General features: G+C 33.0%; 2 protein-coding genes across 3 annotated transcripts; one reads left to right on the top strand and one right to left on the bottom strand.

Annotated features, from left to right (window-relative positions):
• The first annotated feature begins 589 nt into the window (after positions 1-589).
• Positions 590-2,318, top strand: Nxt1 (NTF2-related export protein 1). The gene is made up of 4 exons (XM_023158267.2): positions 590-774; positions 826-909; positions 1,264-1,408; positions 2,086-2,318. The coding sequence occupies exons 1-4, from the start codon at positions 766-768 to the stop codon at positions 2,262-2,264; spliced, it is 417 nt and encodes a 138-aa protein (XP_023014035.1). The 5' UTR covers positions 590-765; the 3' UTR covers positions 2,265-2,318.
• Positions 2,303-14,227, bottom strand: mri (BTB/POZ domain-containing protein mrityu). 2 transcript variants are annotated; one of them, XM_074172152.1, is made up of 5 exons: positions 13,925-14,227; positions 11,908-12,024; positions 11,474-11,853; positions 3,774-4,082; positions 2,303-3,424 (listed from the first exon to the last, which is right to left on the bottom strand). In XM_074172152.1, the coding sequence occupies exons 1-5, from the start codon at positions 14,107-14,109 to the stop codon at positions 3,063-3,065; spliced, it is 1,353 nt and encodes a 450-aa protein (XP_074028253.1). In that variant the 5' UTR covers positions 14,110-14,227; the 3' UTR covers positions 2,303-3,062. The 2 variants fall into 2 exon arrangements, with proteins under 2 accessions (XP_074028253.1, XP_074028254.1); XM_074172153.1 differs by lacking the exon at positions 11,908-12,024.
• Positions 14,228-14,360: the final 133 nt, after the last annotated feature.

Consider the following 14,360-nt stretch of genomic DNA (forward strand, 5'->3'; position numbering starts at 1 on the left):
GTTCAGCTACAGCTGATTTGTCGGTTTGTCTGAGTCGACAATTTCTATTGTGTTCAGAGAGATGGGTAATCGCATTTCTTTTCGTGGTTCCAATGTAGACCAAGGAACTCGATATACCGAGGGTGTTGCTAATGATTCTCTAGGGTCCTTAGCCAACCTTAGACTTTGTCTGATAGTTTTTGTTAGCCGTTGGTTGCACAGTTATCTCCGGCTGTGAAAGTTTACATTCTTTGGTTAACTTATTGTTTGTTTTCAATTTAGTCAGAAGAATAACATACATTGTTATATTTATTCTTTATTGACAATAAAATGTTACCCATCAAATAGATTTAAACAAATATATAATGGTAGTTTATTCTCAAAACACTTCTGTGTTGGTAACATAAAACTTAATGTTTGGTAACTGTTGACTATTGTTACACGCCAGTGTTTACTGGTCCTCCATAAAGAATCCGATCTCTACATTTTACTCTCCCTCGTCTATTGGTCTATAAGTTGAAATAAACCATCAGAAATGTTTCGTTTTGAATTTAAGAACAATACATCTGTGTTAACTGTCAATTTTCTACTTTTGGAGGCCATTCAATAGAAAAGAAGCAGAAGAAGTACTTTTGATTTTTGGGTTTTGTTTACCAGAGATCTTAGTTTACAACCTAAACAACCTTAAATTTGATATATACAAATTATATTACATTACAGTTGAAGTAATGTTGAACAGTTCATCTATTTAACAAAGTAGCCCAGTTGTATAAAATTTTATAAGACATGGATCAGGTAATAAATAAAATTGTTATTTGTATCCCAAATATTAAAAATTAATTTCAGATTAAATTGAAAATTGACCAAGCTTGCAGAGTAGCTGAAGAATTTACTAAACTTTATTATGAGACTGTGGACAAAAGACGACATGTAAGTTCATAAATATTTCGGGTGAACTGTGAAGTAATTGAAGAGTGTAACTTCTGGTAGTAACATTCTAAAACTGATCAGTAGATCAGTTTTAGAATGTTTAAGATTTTGTCATATTTAGAGTCTGTACCACTGCACACATTACAATTGTATTCCTTTGAAAATGTCCTTGCAGGACGAAACTACTGTAACATTAGTTACAAATACAAGTGATATAAAAACATAGGAAGTTTTGTCATTATTATTGATAAAATAAAATATATTTTTAGGAGAGATTAGTTTTTAGGAACACATTTTTGACTTTCTACTTCTCCATCTGATTAAAATTCACCCTCTTCAATTTTTCATTTTTAGTTGATATCAAGATTATACCTGGATACTGGAGTGTTAGCCTGGAATGGTAATGGTGTAACTGGTAATGAAAATATACTGAAATTCATGATAGATTTGCCTGCAACAGATCATGTTATAAATACGCTAGATGCTCAGCCGATATTAGGTATGCTTTTAATAATACACTTCCATTCAGTTAGAACAATTTATTTGTGATTTTCATAACAAAATTTTAATTCAGTAGTATACTATACTCACAATTTTTGTTGGGCGCAATGTCAAAGGAAGAGAAAATAGAGATTTATTCTCCCTATTTCATTATTTAGGCTTAAAATAGGGATTTCTTCCTATTTCATTTTTTAGGCTTTGTAAATAGTCGTAATATCTACCTCTGTCCTGTGCTTAACACCTCAAGGCAAGAAGTTGATTTGTGGTGAAAAACAACTTTTTTCTGAGCCACTTGCTTAGAGAACACCAGATGAATCTTTGTAGTTCTCTGCTGCCCAGATTGGCTTATTAAAACAAAGTTCAAAATATGAACAGAAATAGAATTCTCATTCGATATTCTACGGTTCAAATCAAAATGTGGCTGTCAGGTTTATCGCTATCAGGAGAATTTAAATATCTAATGGTTTCATGCCAGCTCTTTTAACAACCACAAATCTTATACTATATTAGAATAACACTTTTCACTCCTTTTGGGGAAAGAGACCAGCCAAGGAACATGAAAAAAAAAACGCTAATCGAATGTACGTAGCCCGTGAAATTTGAACATTCACAACAGTTCACGTATAAATATTGTCATGTGAACATCATGTGTCATCTATTTTGTTTTCTTTACAGATTCAGCTGTTAATGGACAATTAACTTTCATGATTCAAGTAACCGGATCAGTAAAGTATCAAGAAAAGACCCCAAAATCTTTTCAACAGAACTTTATAGTGACCGCTCAAGGAGACAAGTGGAAAGTTGTGAGCGACTGCTTCAGGCTACAAGAACCTCTCAATTCCCAAAATAAATGATGTTAAGGATAAGATAGGACTAATAAACAAATAAAAGATACTATTCAAATTTTATATTTTGACATTTTTTAATAAAACGAGTACAAAAATCTTAATTTACAGTCATAATAAGCACACAGAAATATTTTTCTCCTATTGGGGAAGAGCATTACAAAATTCAACATTTTCAGTCATATGACAAAGGCTCTTAAAAAAAACAAAACTGAATTGAACCAGCAATTTTATGGCTTCATAACCTCATGAGGATTGTATAGATTGATAATTTAGAATTCGATTCTATGCTCAATTCAGTGTGTGGCCTAATAGACCTTCAGTCAACTTTCCCGTACTTTTGATAAGAACAATACAACATATTAGAATTAATCCTTTCATTCAATGATCACAATAGGATTTGAAATTGAAACAACACTTGTTAACATATAATTTGATCTCAGTCTCAAAGGTTCAGATATTAGTGGACATTTCAGACCGTGGGAATGCTAGTTAGACGGACTTGAATGACACTTTTTGTGAGCAGGGGGCACAGCCAATATCAGTGCATCAATTTTTTCTCTCACGGAATACAAAGTGAAACGTATCACAATTACTAAATACCGCAATGAACATTGTGCCGAAAAACGTGACTATATACAAAAGTGTGATACAAACATGAAATATCATGAAAAAATTCTTTTATATTAACTATATGTAGTTTTAACCACCAATTACTATAACGTAAATTGTCACACCCAAACACTCCAAGGATAATGAGCTGCTACAACAATCCTACATTACAGCGCAACAAAAGTTGATAATTTATTACAAATTTGGCTCATCAGGCGGCAAATTGTTAACAATATCGAGATCTGGAACTCCTCCGACTGCCCCTTCTTCATTTTCAACCCCCAAATGTACATCGACTGGCAATACTTGTGGTATTGCGTTCATCAGCGAAGAAGCAATTGGATTTCCTCTAGAATCCAACTCTAAAACGGGATCAGCAGTGGCCTCGGCCAGATTAGTTACGCTCTTCGACTTCACACACTGGAAGTCAACGTGTCGGCTTTTCGCTTCTTCCTTTTCCCAGGACATGTGAATGAAGGGCCTCTGGACATAGTTGTATATAACTTCCGCCCTTCCGCCTGGACGTTTTTTGACTTTTTCCTTATAGGTTGGGTAACCTGTAAGTGTTAAAATCCATTCATTAATTCAAAACACATTACATTATACTTTATTACCAAGTGTATCCAAATAATACACAATACAATTCACATTGAACAAAAGTAATTTTTTGTAGAGGAAAATCAGTTTTTTATCCACCTTCCTTGGGTATTTTCATGTTCCACAATACTATTTTTCAGATTGTGGAATGAAAATACCCAAGGAAGGTCGATAAAAACATTCATATACACATGGGAGATACATATAAAAAAATACAATTTGTATAGAATCATTCATCAGAAGTACCCGCCCTGACCAAGAGATGGCAGTAGCTGTTTGAAAAATATCACTATTAGAACTCAAATTTACCTTCGATGCCGAGACGTATTTTTTTCAACCCTCTATCCTTCAATACTTGTTTGGCAACGTCTCGATTTTCTATGTATTTGAAAAACCTATACATGGCAGTGCTGTTAACGGTTTGGCTATATTCTTCGCCCATTTGAGGAGGGTATTCTTCATCCCAGTCAACAGTATCATCATCTAACAAGACAACAATATGACATTCTCGGTCACCTCTTTGGGCAGAGTTAACCATGAGAGGAAGAATTAGTTCTTCCAGAAACACTTCAAACTGACACCTGGCTCCTTCATTAGACAGTTCATGCAGGAGACCCCCTGAAAATGAAGAGGCTGTTATAGCGCCAGAAAAATTCAACTGTTGGATATATCAGATTAACATTTTTCAACTATAGGTAAAAGCTAAATCATTTATGTTGATGAGAAACAGAATTGGGCCAAGGTCCGATCCTTGAGATACACCACATTTGATGGTCTGATAAGAACACTCGGTTGTTTTAACTATCTGTTTGTGGCCTGATAAATATGAATGGAACAAGTGTCTCTGAAGCCATACTGTTGCAACTTATTCAAAAGGGTCTCATGATTGACACAGTCGAATGCATTTAATAGGTCACAGAGCGGAGTCTGTGTGATAGTAGCGATTCACATTGGATTTGAGTTGTGATAAAACAACTAAGGTTGAGTATGGTAGTTTTTCAAAAATGTTAACCAGAAAACTGCTATCAATTCCTTGGGGTTTGTTTCATAGAAAACAAATTGGGGCGTAAGCAAACTTCAGTGTAATGTTTCCTGGCCTTTCCTTTGAGAAAGCTTTCTTTCCTGCCCTTTCTAGTCTTTGTTTGTAGTAGATCTGCTTGGCATGCTTCAAAGTTCCGCAAACTGACCTGTATTTGTTAAAGCAATTAATAAATGAAGTTAAGGTATGATCTATAAATTTTTTCATGTAGGTTTTTGCAGATATTAGTCAATCAGGGTTTTTTATTTTGATTTTTTTTAGAAGAAATGATTCATTCAGATTTTCTGACAGTATATTATAGAAGGTCTTGAAGGGGTAAGAATTATCTAAGAAGGAAACCCAGTTCCTTTACTCACAATGTTGATAAAACCTATCACAGTTTTACTTGCTGAATAAATGACTCATTTTTTTCACGTTTACTGGTAATTTTGAAAGGGAATTTTTGTTAAAACCACAGCTTCAATGTTTGTGAGATCTGAACTATTGAAGCAGAGTATTGAGAAGTACGAGTGGCAGTTTTAATGCATGGTTGGATTAAAAATGAAAGGAGATTCTGAGTAGGAATCTTTAGAATTGATATTATACGATCGCCAAGGTAGTTGCGAGAATAATGATTCAAAGTGTTTCAATAACAAATTTTTGTCTGATGAAGGAGCCCTATAAAAGCGTATCATGTATAATTTCATTTCTGAGCAATATATAATGTAAAATTCAAAGGTTTTTTTTTTAAAGTAGTGTATTGATGTTATGAAGGATGAAGAAGAAGAAGAAGAAGAAGAAAGAAATTTATTCATTCATGGACCAACTACATGGTATCGAACATGTCAACTTATACTTATAAATATGTAAACAAACAAACATGTAAATATACATTCAATACATATAAACACAGGACCATAAAATACAGATATATATACATATATGTATAAATAAAAATGTAAAAACGTATAGATGTACAAATGTAAAAATGTAAGATTAAAACATAAAAGAATAAGATTATTTACACACAGATATCCACAAAAACTCAATCAGCGAAATACTCTTGTAATGTATAATAAGATTTAGCCAATAAGAAATCTTTCAGTGATTTTTTTAATTCGATAGTATTACAGGCCTTCATTAGATTAGGGAGTTTATTATATATTTTTACCCCAGCATAAGTTGGCGATTTTTCAAATGCGGATGTTCTGTGAGTCATTGTTAATAAATTTGAAGCATTTCTAGTGCAATATTGATGGTGGTAATTGTTTTTTATTAGCTCATTTTCATGCTTTTTAATGTGTAAGCAACTTTTATAAATATAAATGCAGCAAACTGTCATAATCTTTTTACTCTTAAAAATTTCCCTGCAAGAATCACGTGGCTTCATGTTGAACATCATTCTAACAATTCTTTTTTGTGTAACAAATATCCTATTTATTTCTGTAGCATTTCCCCATAACGTGATGTGAAAAGATAGTGCAGAATATACTAATGCATAATAAACTTGGATAAGTATATTCTCATGAAGTTCATACCTCAATTGCAGAATTGCGAAGTATGACTTGGATAGTTTTTTAGATAAACCTTCAATATGCTCAGACCATGAGAGTGATTTATCAATCATTACACCCAGAAACTTAGTGGAGTTATGTGTCTGTAGGACTTTACTATCGATCAAATTGTTCTTATTGAAATATATAATTTTCGTTTTCTGTGCATTTAGCATCAGTTTATTGGAATGACAATATTTTGTCATTTCACTAATACAGAGTTCGACCGATAAAATCATATCCTCCATAGATGACTCAGCTACAGCAAATGTTGTGTCATCAGCAAAATTGATTAGATAAAAGCGCCTATCGACATTAATTTGGAGGTCATTGAGAAATAGTAAGAAAAGCAATGGTCCCAGAATTGAACCTTGCGCTACTCCAACATCAACTGAATATCTTTCTGACTCAACACTATCTATTTCTACAAAGAATTTTCTATTTGATAGGAATGAAATGATCCAGTCAAGAATATTTCCCCTAATGCCAATATTATACAGTTTGGAAGCCATAAACACTTTATCAATACAGTCGAAAGCTTTAGACAAGTCAAAGAAAATTCCTGCCACGTGCTTCCTATCGTCCATATTCCTAGATATGAAATCAACAAAAAGGGTAGTAGCAGATTCAGTTGACCTGCCCATGCGAAATCCATGTTGAGAATCAGATAAAATTTTATGACTTATTAAAAAATTCATTAGTCTATTGTACATTAGTCTTTCTAAAATTTTTGAAAAAATACTGAGAAGACTAATTGGTCTATAATTATCAATTTCTGATCTATTACCACTTTTATGTATGGCGATCACTTTACTCAATTTCAGCACATCTGGAAATTCACCTGTTTCAATAGACATATTGATCAGGTCAGTTAGGGGTTGCACCACACTAATGGAAACTAGTTTCAAAACATTGGGAAATACATTATCAGGTCCTGATGCCGTTTTACTTTTGAGGTTGAATATTGTTGATTTGACCTCTTCGGTTGTGGCGGGTTCGAAGAAAAAGGTATTTTGTTGCATTTCACCAGTGGTGCAGCTTTGAGACACGTCAACTCCAAAATATTCGTCAATTTTGTTTTTTATATTAGTGGAGAAATGTTCGCCAAAACAATTAGCTACTGAGACGGGATCAGTAAATGTGGTATCATTTATTGTAAGTGTTATACCGCTATTATTTTTTGGACTTCTGCCTAATTTTGTGTTGACTTCCTTCCAAATTTGTTTTGATTTGTTACTGGCTTTAACAATGTTTTCGTTAATGCTAGCCCGTTTAGCATCGCTTATAAGTTTTCTATAATTTTTCCTTTTTGTTTTATACAATCTTTCCAACAATGCATTTTCTGATTGTTTACTCATAACGTAGGCATTGTCTAGATCATCCCTTGCCAGTTTTAACTCCAGATTAAACCAATTTGTTTTATTTTTTTTTTTTTCGTGAGGTCTTAGAATTGGGTATCGGTTGACATGATTCATCGTAAAGCATTTTGAATTGATCACAAAAATTCTGGAAATTGACTGATAATGATTTATCGTAGGATATATCCCATTCCTTTGTATCTAACATTGTTTTCAACTGACGGATATTCTTAAATGATATGTTTCTGTGGAAGCCAGTAGGGATAATATCTATTTCAGGTTCAGGAGTGCTGTAGTTATAATGCATAGAAGTTGCTAAATGATCTGAGAGGTGGGGATTGAATGTTGTTTGAGTACATTTATTAAGATCCAAGTTAGTTATAATGTAGTCAATTCCACTAATTGAAGTTTGATTGTTTTTATTAGTGCAAATTCTTGTAGGTGTCGAAACTAAATTGTGGCATTCATATGAATCCATCAGATCCTTTAATAATTTAAAGTTGTCGTTTTTCTTGTCTACAAAATCAATGTTTAAATCACCACAAATTATGATTTTATGAGTAGATAATACTTCATTGATAATGAGAGACAATTTGTCAATAAAGTTCTTAACACAGCCATTTGGGGGTCTGTATATGCAAATCAAGCATATTTTTACATTCGCAGTTATTTCTAGCATACAGTACTCAAGTTCCATCTCCTCAGAAAATTTGTTTGTCATTGGCCTATAATTTATTCCTGTATTATTTTTCATGTAGATAGCCGTTCCTCCATGAATTCTTGACTTTCTACAAAAAGATGTCATCAACGTATAATTAGGAATAACTGCCATGTTAATGTTCAAATCATTCATCCAGTGTTCACTTAAGCACAGGAAGTCAATATTTGTCTGAATTAATAAACTTTCAATTTGATGTATTTTTGATGCCATGGATTGTACATTAATATGTAATATTTTCAATACTTTTATAGATTCTACGTCCATTTCAGTTCTAAAAAATCAGAATGATTTATTGTTTCATTCATCTCTGTAAAAAGTGACTTATCTATATTTTCTGTTCTTGATTCATGAGGAATAAACTCAGACTGAGATAAGTGATCATCTTGAGTTCCGTTGTTATTTGTTAATTTGGGTTCTTGTGCAAAGGTTTCAAAATTCTCTGAAATCTTATCTTCTGCAGCTGGCATTATTTTCTCATTTATGAATGTCATTAGAGCTTTGCTTACCAACACTATTCCTGAGTTTTTCAACATCTCACTATATCTATGAAAATGAAACCATTTCAGATAGCTGTTGCATTCAAAAAGTTTTACTGAACTAGTAAGATTACGTAGCTTCTTGGATAACATAAGGTTATTTTCATAAATAACGTCATTTTTGCTCCATCTGTTGTAGGTGTACGGCTTTGTAATTATGACGGAATTTGTGTGACTTGTACTTTCGATAAATGATAGTAATTTTCCAGTATTTATTTCTTCTTTCGACCATATAATTAACACGTCATCTTTGGTCAGCTTTTCTGCACATGATACCGAAGTTTTCAAAATTGTGTCTTGATCAGCATTAGATTTTATGTAAGATTCCACTGTGAAGTGAGATGTTAGATTTTGGAGATAGCCTGCCATATTTCTACCATAATAGTTTGAACAAAAAATTATTTTTTTATTTGAACTAGCAAGATTCAATATTGTCTCATTTCTGTCAGGTCTGATCATTTTAGTTTCCGATATTATAGAAGTTTTTACTACTTCATTGTCAGTTTTACCCATTTTAATTAGTTTGACTCCGCCACTGGACTGGTCCCTTGCTTGTATATCAGTTGTGGTAGATTTATGACTCATTGAATTGTTTGTTTGTGAACTTGCTGTTTTTGTTTGTTTTAATTTTTTAGTATTCTCTTTTTGCAGAATCCTGATTTTAATTTCCAATTCTTCGTAAGAGTTTTTGATCAGAATTAAAGTTCCGCCATGAATGGGGATTATTGAGTATCCTGGCACGTGAAAAGACCTGCCTTGAGCCAGTGTTCACTCAAAAGGACTAATTTAGAAAAACTCTGGCTTTCTAAAAAATTAATAATTCATCGGTCTTGATTGACTAGATTTTCAGCAGTGGGATTCTCAATTGCTGTGGTGTATGAAAGTTTTTGAACAAAATATTAGATTTGTTTTTTCCATATTACTATTTCTTGACCTCGAAGAACCAATATAAAACATCTATAGATATATAGTCAAAAACTGGTTATTCTTTATTTTTCTATTCGACATTTCTACTTAAGTTCTTGTCTGAATTATCTACCATTTTTTAAACAAAAATATCCAAGATATTGACAAAATGAAAAAAATTATAATGAAAGTAAAGTTGAAATATTCAGTATTCCATGTTCTCTACCATAGAATATATTCCAGAACATGGTCCACAGGTCTGACTCCAGAGTTGCACCTCCAAAACCTTCTTCTCAAGCCACACATTTGTGTTGCTTACCTACTTGGCGGTCCTTATTACATCGAGGAAAATCTTACATTGTCTGTCAACCTTTGAGTGGATTATTCTATATTCCGCAAGGAAATTAAGGCCCTGGTAGCAGAGCACATACTATGTGCCTGCCCCGCCGTAGACTGAAAGATTCTTTCACCAAATAAAGTAAATGGCTTCATTAAGTTGATCGAGGAGCCCCAATAAACCCTCGCGGGTTGCACCCGCTCATTTTGGACCCATATACCTACCTATGCAAGGTAGATATATGGGGCACACTTTCTTAAATAGATAGATTTTTTTTAAATCACGTTATGAATATGCATTTGTGACAAGTCATAGACAGTTGGTACAAATTAGTGTGCAAATAGAGAGAACAATACAAAAATAGGATTAAATATAAATTTTGAAAATGTTTTATAAAATAGTTAACAAATAAAGAATCGAATTATAAAAAAAAAAGATTCTTAAATGTATAAATAGTAATGCAAAAAAATAAGGCTGTTTAGTCTGAATAAAATCATGTACAGAATAAAAACAATTTCGTGTAAGGTACCCTTTGATTTTCCTTTAGAACAAATTAAAATTCAATTCAGTCACATTATATGGAAGTTTGTTAAATAATTTAACGTTCAGAGAATTTCGTAATGATATTTCAAGTCTAAATCTTGGCTGTCTGAGTTGTCCCACATTTCTAGTTTCATAATGATGATGAGTGTTTGGAGAGGGGTATTTTGTTTTTATGTATTTCTAACAGGGAGTAGAAAATCAACGTACATGCAAAGACATTATTCCCAATTTTCTAAAAAGCAGTTGATAGTGTGCGTCGAATGGAGCTCCAGCTATAATTCGGATGGCTTTTTTCTGCATGTGAAAAGATCTGATCGCGTAAGTAGATCTACCCCAAAGGAGTATCCCATATGAAAGGTGAAAGAGGGAATGCTACGAAATGAGAAGTGTTTTATGGTTGAATACTTTTTTCAACTGGTGAAGTAGAAACAACTGTGTCGAGAGCTTTTATTTTGTAAACGACTTTGTCAATGAGAATTATGTTCTTCAGGCAATAAAGTATATTTTGATTTGATTTGATTTGATCAGAGATGGTCAATATGTGATTCCCTTTGAAACAACTCATCTATAATTATACCTAACAACTTAACTTGAGCTTTGATTGTTACGCTGGTATTAGAAGATATAGTTATTTTCTGAGTTTTTTCCCTGTTGAGTTTCAGTTTGTTGGATGTAAACCCATGTCTTTGGTTTCTCTGGCATTTACAAGTCAATTTGAGATATCAGAATTTTGATTGTAACATTGTGGTGATTACTGTACTGGATAAGAAGTAATAGAATATATAATTTATATAGATTTCAAACAGGGATGGTCCCAAGATGGATCCCTAAGGTATTCCATGATTCATAGACCTTTCATCTGATAAATAACCATTTAGAGATAAGACTGGAAGAATTTCAAAGCTGATCCTCTGATACCATAAAATTAAAGTTTCTCTAGTAGTAAATGATGGTTTACACAGTCAAAAGCTCTGCTTAGATCCCACAATGTTACATTTTAAACAGTTCCCTATGGTCTTGTTAGAATTATTACTCACTCAAGTTTTGGCATCGTACTGTATTGGCATCAAAGGGTACAAGAAGGTAGTCGCAAGCTTCTCTCAACTCCTGTACGGAAACCGAGGGTGGACATTTGATGAGACCTCCTTTGTAAAATTCCAAAATAGCTCTGAAAATAGAAGCTGGTATGCCTTCGGCTACTTCAAATTCCCCGCGATCATTAGGATGGGTAAATTCTAGAGATGTGCTGAACATCCTTCCTAACATTGTATTTGGATGGGCTGTGAATATTGCTGGATCAACTACGAATCTTGTGTTGTCCACGACAAGGGTTACCCTATCCTCGCTCATATTGCCTGAACCGTTCGTTTGGGATGCCGATTTGATGGATCCGGTAGATTGTATAAGTGTGCGCGACCTAAAAAATGAAGCTGTTGATGTCTATGTGAGCTGGATAACTTACAGTCCTTGCCTATTGCGAGGAGCATTGAGACATTGCTTAGGCGTAGCTACTGAATGGCACCTAGTTTCCGTTAGGGACATGGACCTCTGTACAAGGCATGACTTTGGCTTCGACATTGATCCATAACTTTGCAAAGCAATATATTTGTTAATAACTATTATTAATTGATTCAATAAAGCTATACAACCAAGGACATATTAGAATATTATATGATATTCATATATTTTAAAGTAAGTTAAACACGTATATATGTAGTGTTCTCATTTGAAAGTTAATACAAAAAAAATGACAGATCATAACCCACAAGAAATGACTGTGAGATCGTACTCCTTCCACACCTTGAGTCACCCTAAACTGTTTGAAAACGAAGGGTATGAAGTAGCCCCCTCTCAGAAATGTACTTTTTTTTCAATGTGAGAGACAATTGATGCAGATCATTCTATTTGTAAAAAACATCTCGAAAAAAAAAGTAAAATACGTTTAATAACTTCATAAATTTATCTCATATCGAAACATACAACATGTAATATGAAAAACATAAGAACTGAATCTGTATCGTAAGATACATATTTTATATATTTTCCAATACTAATTTTTATTAGTATTCAATACCTTTTTGATGTTTCGATTCAATAGAACTAGCAGATACTTGATGAAAATCCATATTAAACCAAATAATATACTTTTTTTATGATTTTCACAATAAAGGGTTATACAAAAACTGCGACACGTATTTCGCTACACAATAGCTTTCTCAAGCATAAAAATATAAAAATAAAACGCTTGATAAAACTACTGTATACAGAAACACGTGTTGCGGTTTTTGTAAAACCCTTTATAGTGAAAAACATACAATATACTGTATTAATTGGGATTTAAAGTGACTTTCAATTCGAGCTGATAACGCCACAGTTTGCATATAAATTCAACAGAAATTTATGATTCTTGAAAAATATAATAAGGTATGTGACAAAGAATGACCAACTACAATAATCAGACAAACACTACTTTGTAAAAAAAACAACACAACATCAACTCTTTTTAACATGCATAAACTTCATTAGGAATAAAACTAGCTTTCATGGTCAAATGCTGTAAAAAGTTGGTCAGAAAATCACATTTTAAAATTCAAACTAAAGCTAAATCAGACTCAAGAATAAATGAAATCATAAAACTCAGAAAAACAATTATTAAAAAAATATAGGTCACTTTAACATAAAATGCTTCAAAGTAGTTTTGGGTAATTCATTGAAGCATCAGGTGTCCTAAAAAGTATTGGAGTTTTGGGAGGAACTCTTCAACACAGTACATGAAAATTATTTGTTTTTTGTTTGAATTGGAGAAATTGATAATTATATATTAAACTATTGAGGTACAGTACTGGGAATGGAAAATTTTTAAGAACCACACTGTATTTGATTAGTGGAATTTGTAACCTCTGGCTTAAAATATATCTGAGAATGAGAGACAGCATTTTTGTTCAGGTGAAGAAAAAACTACTGTTGTACTCAAACGTGTATTGGAAATATAGACTATATTGCGAAGATTTGTGTAAACATTACCATGAATGAAAGGAAAAACTGGAACATCTCGTTTAGAATAAATCCAAAAACAAGCCCTTTCCCAATCACCAGAATTTCAATACTCTTCTCGGCAAACGTTTCACCAACCAAGTTGGCATCTACAGGAGATGAAGGAAACAGAAGACGACAACTTGGTTGGCGAAACCCTCTCGAGAAGAATATTGCATTTCTGGTGAGTGGGAAAAATGCTTATTTTTGGAATTGTCATAGATATGATATATAAAGTTATACAATAAATTGATGAAACCAAAGTGTTAATAAAATTACTGTCATGTTATGTATCTCTAGTATGAATCAAGTGAATTCAACAAGTGAATTCATAACCATCACTAACCAGGTCATCATTTGAAACAAACGTTTTTTTGCTCCTTAACAAAGGAAAAAACCTACACACAAACATCTGAAAAATTGTAATTCAGATAATCATCTAGACATATTTTTACCTCATGCGATTCTTGAACACCCTTCTTCTTCGATCATCCGTGTAGTCTTCGGTATCACTACTTGTGTCGTTATTTGGATAGGGTGGTCGATCATTAGCCCCAGCCATTTGAACACTAGGCAATAAGCACTTCACAAACACATAAAAATAATCCGCACAAATTTCTCTGGAACCAATCCAGAACATAGAAAAACCCTACGGGTAAGAAAATTCATGAGAAATTTCTGGATGGGTCATTTTACTCCAATTTTTTGTGGAGAAATTGATTGATAAATCTGACACCTGACATTACTTTAATATATAATTTTATTTCTGAGGTTGCCAGTCTTAGCCGTATTATTCACAGAACACCTTTGTTGTTAGGGTGTACTGTGGTAGAGTCACAGTATTTTGTACAAAATACTGTGGTAGAGTATTGAGTCTGGCTTCTGAAGCTC

The sequence above is a fragment of the Leptinotarsa decemlineata genome, unplaced genomic scaffold (assembly GCF_025532065.1).
Source record: "Leptinotarsa decemlineata unplaced genomic scaffold, Ldec_3_MD MMD2_tig00000035_RagTag_RagTag, whole genome shotgun sequence".
NCBI classification, from domain to species: Eukaryota; Metazoa; Arthropoda; class Insecta; order Coleoptera; family Chrysomelidae; genus Leptinotarsa; species Leptinotarsa decemlineata.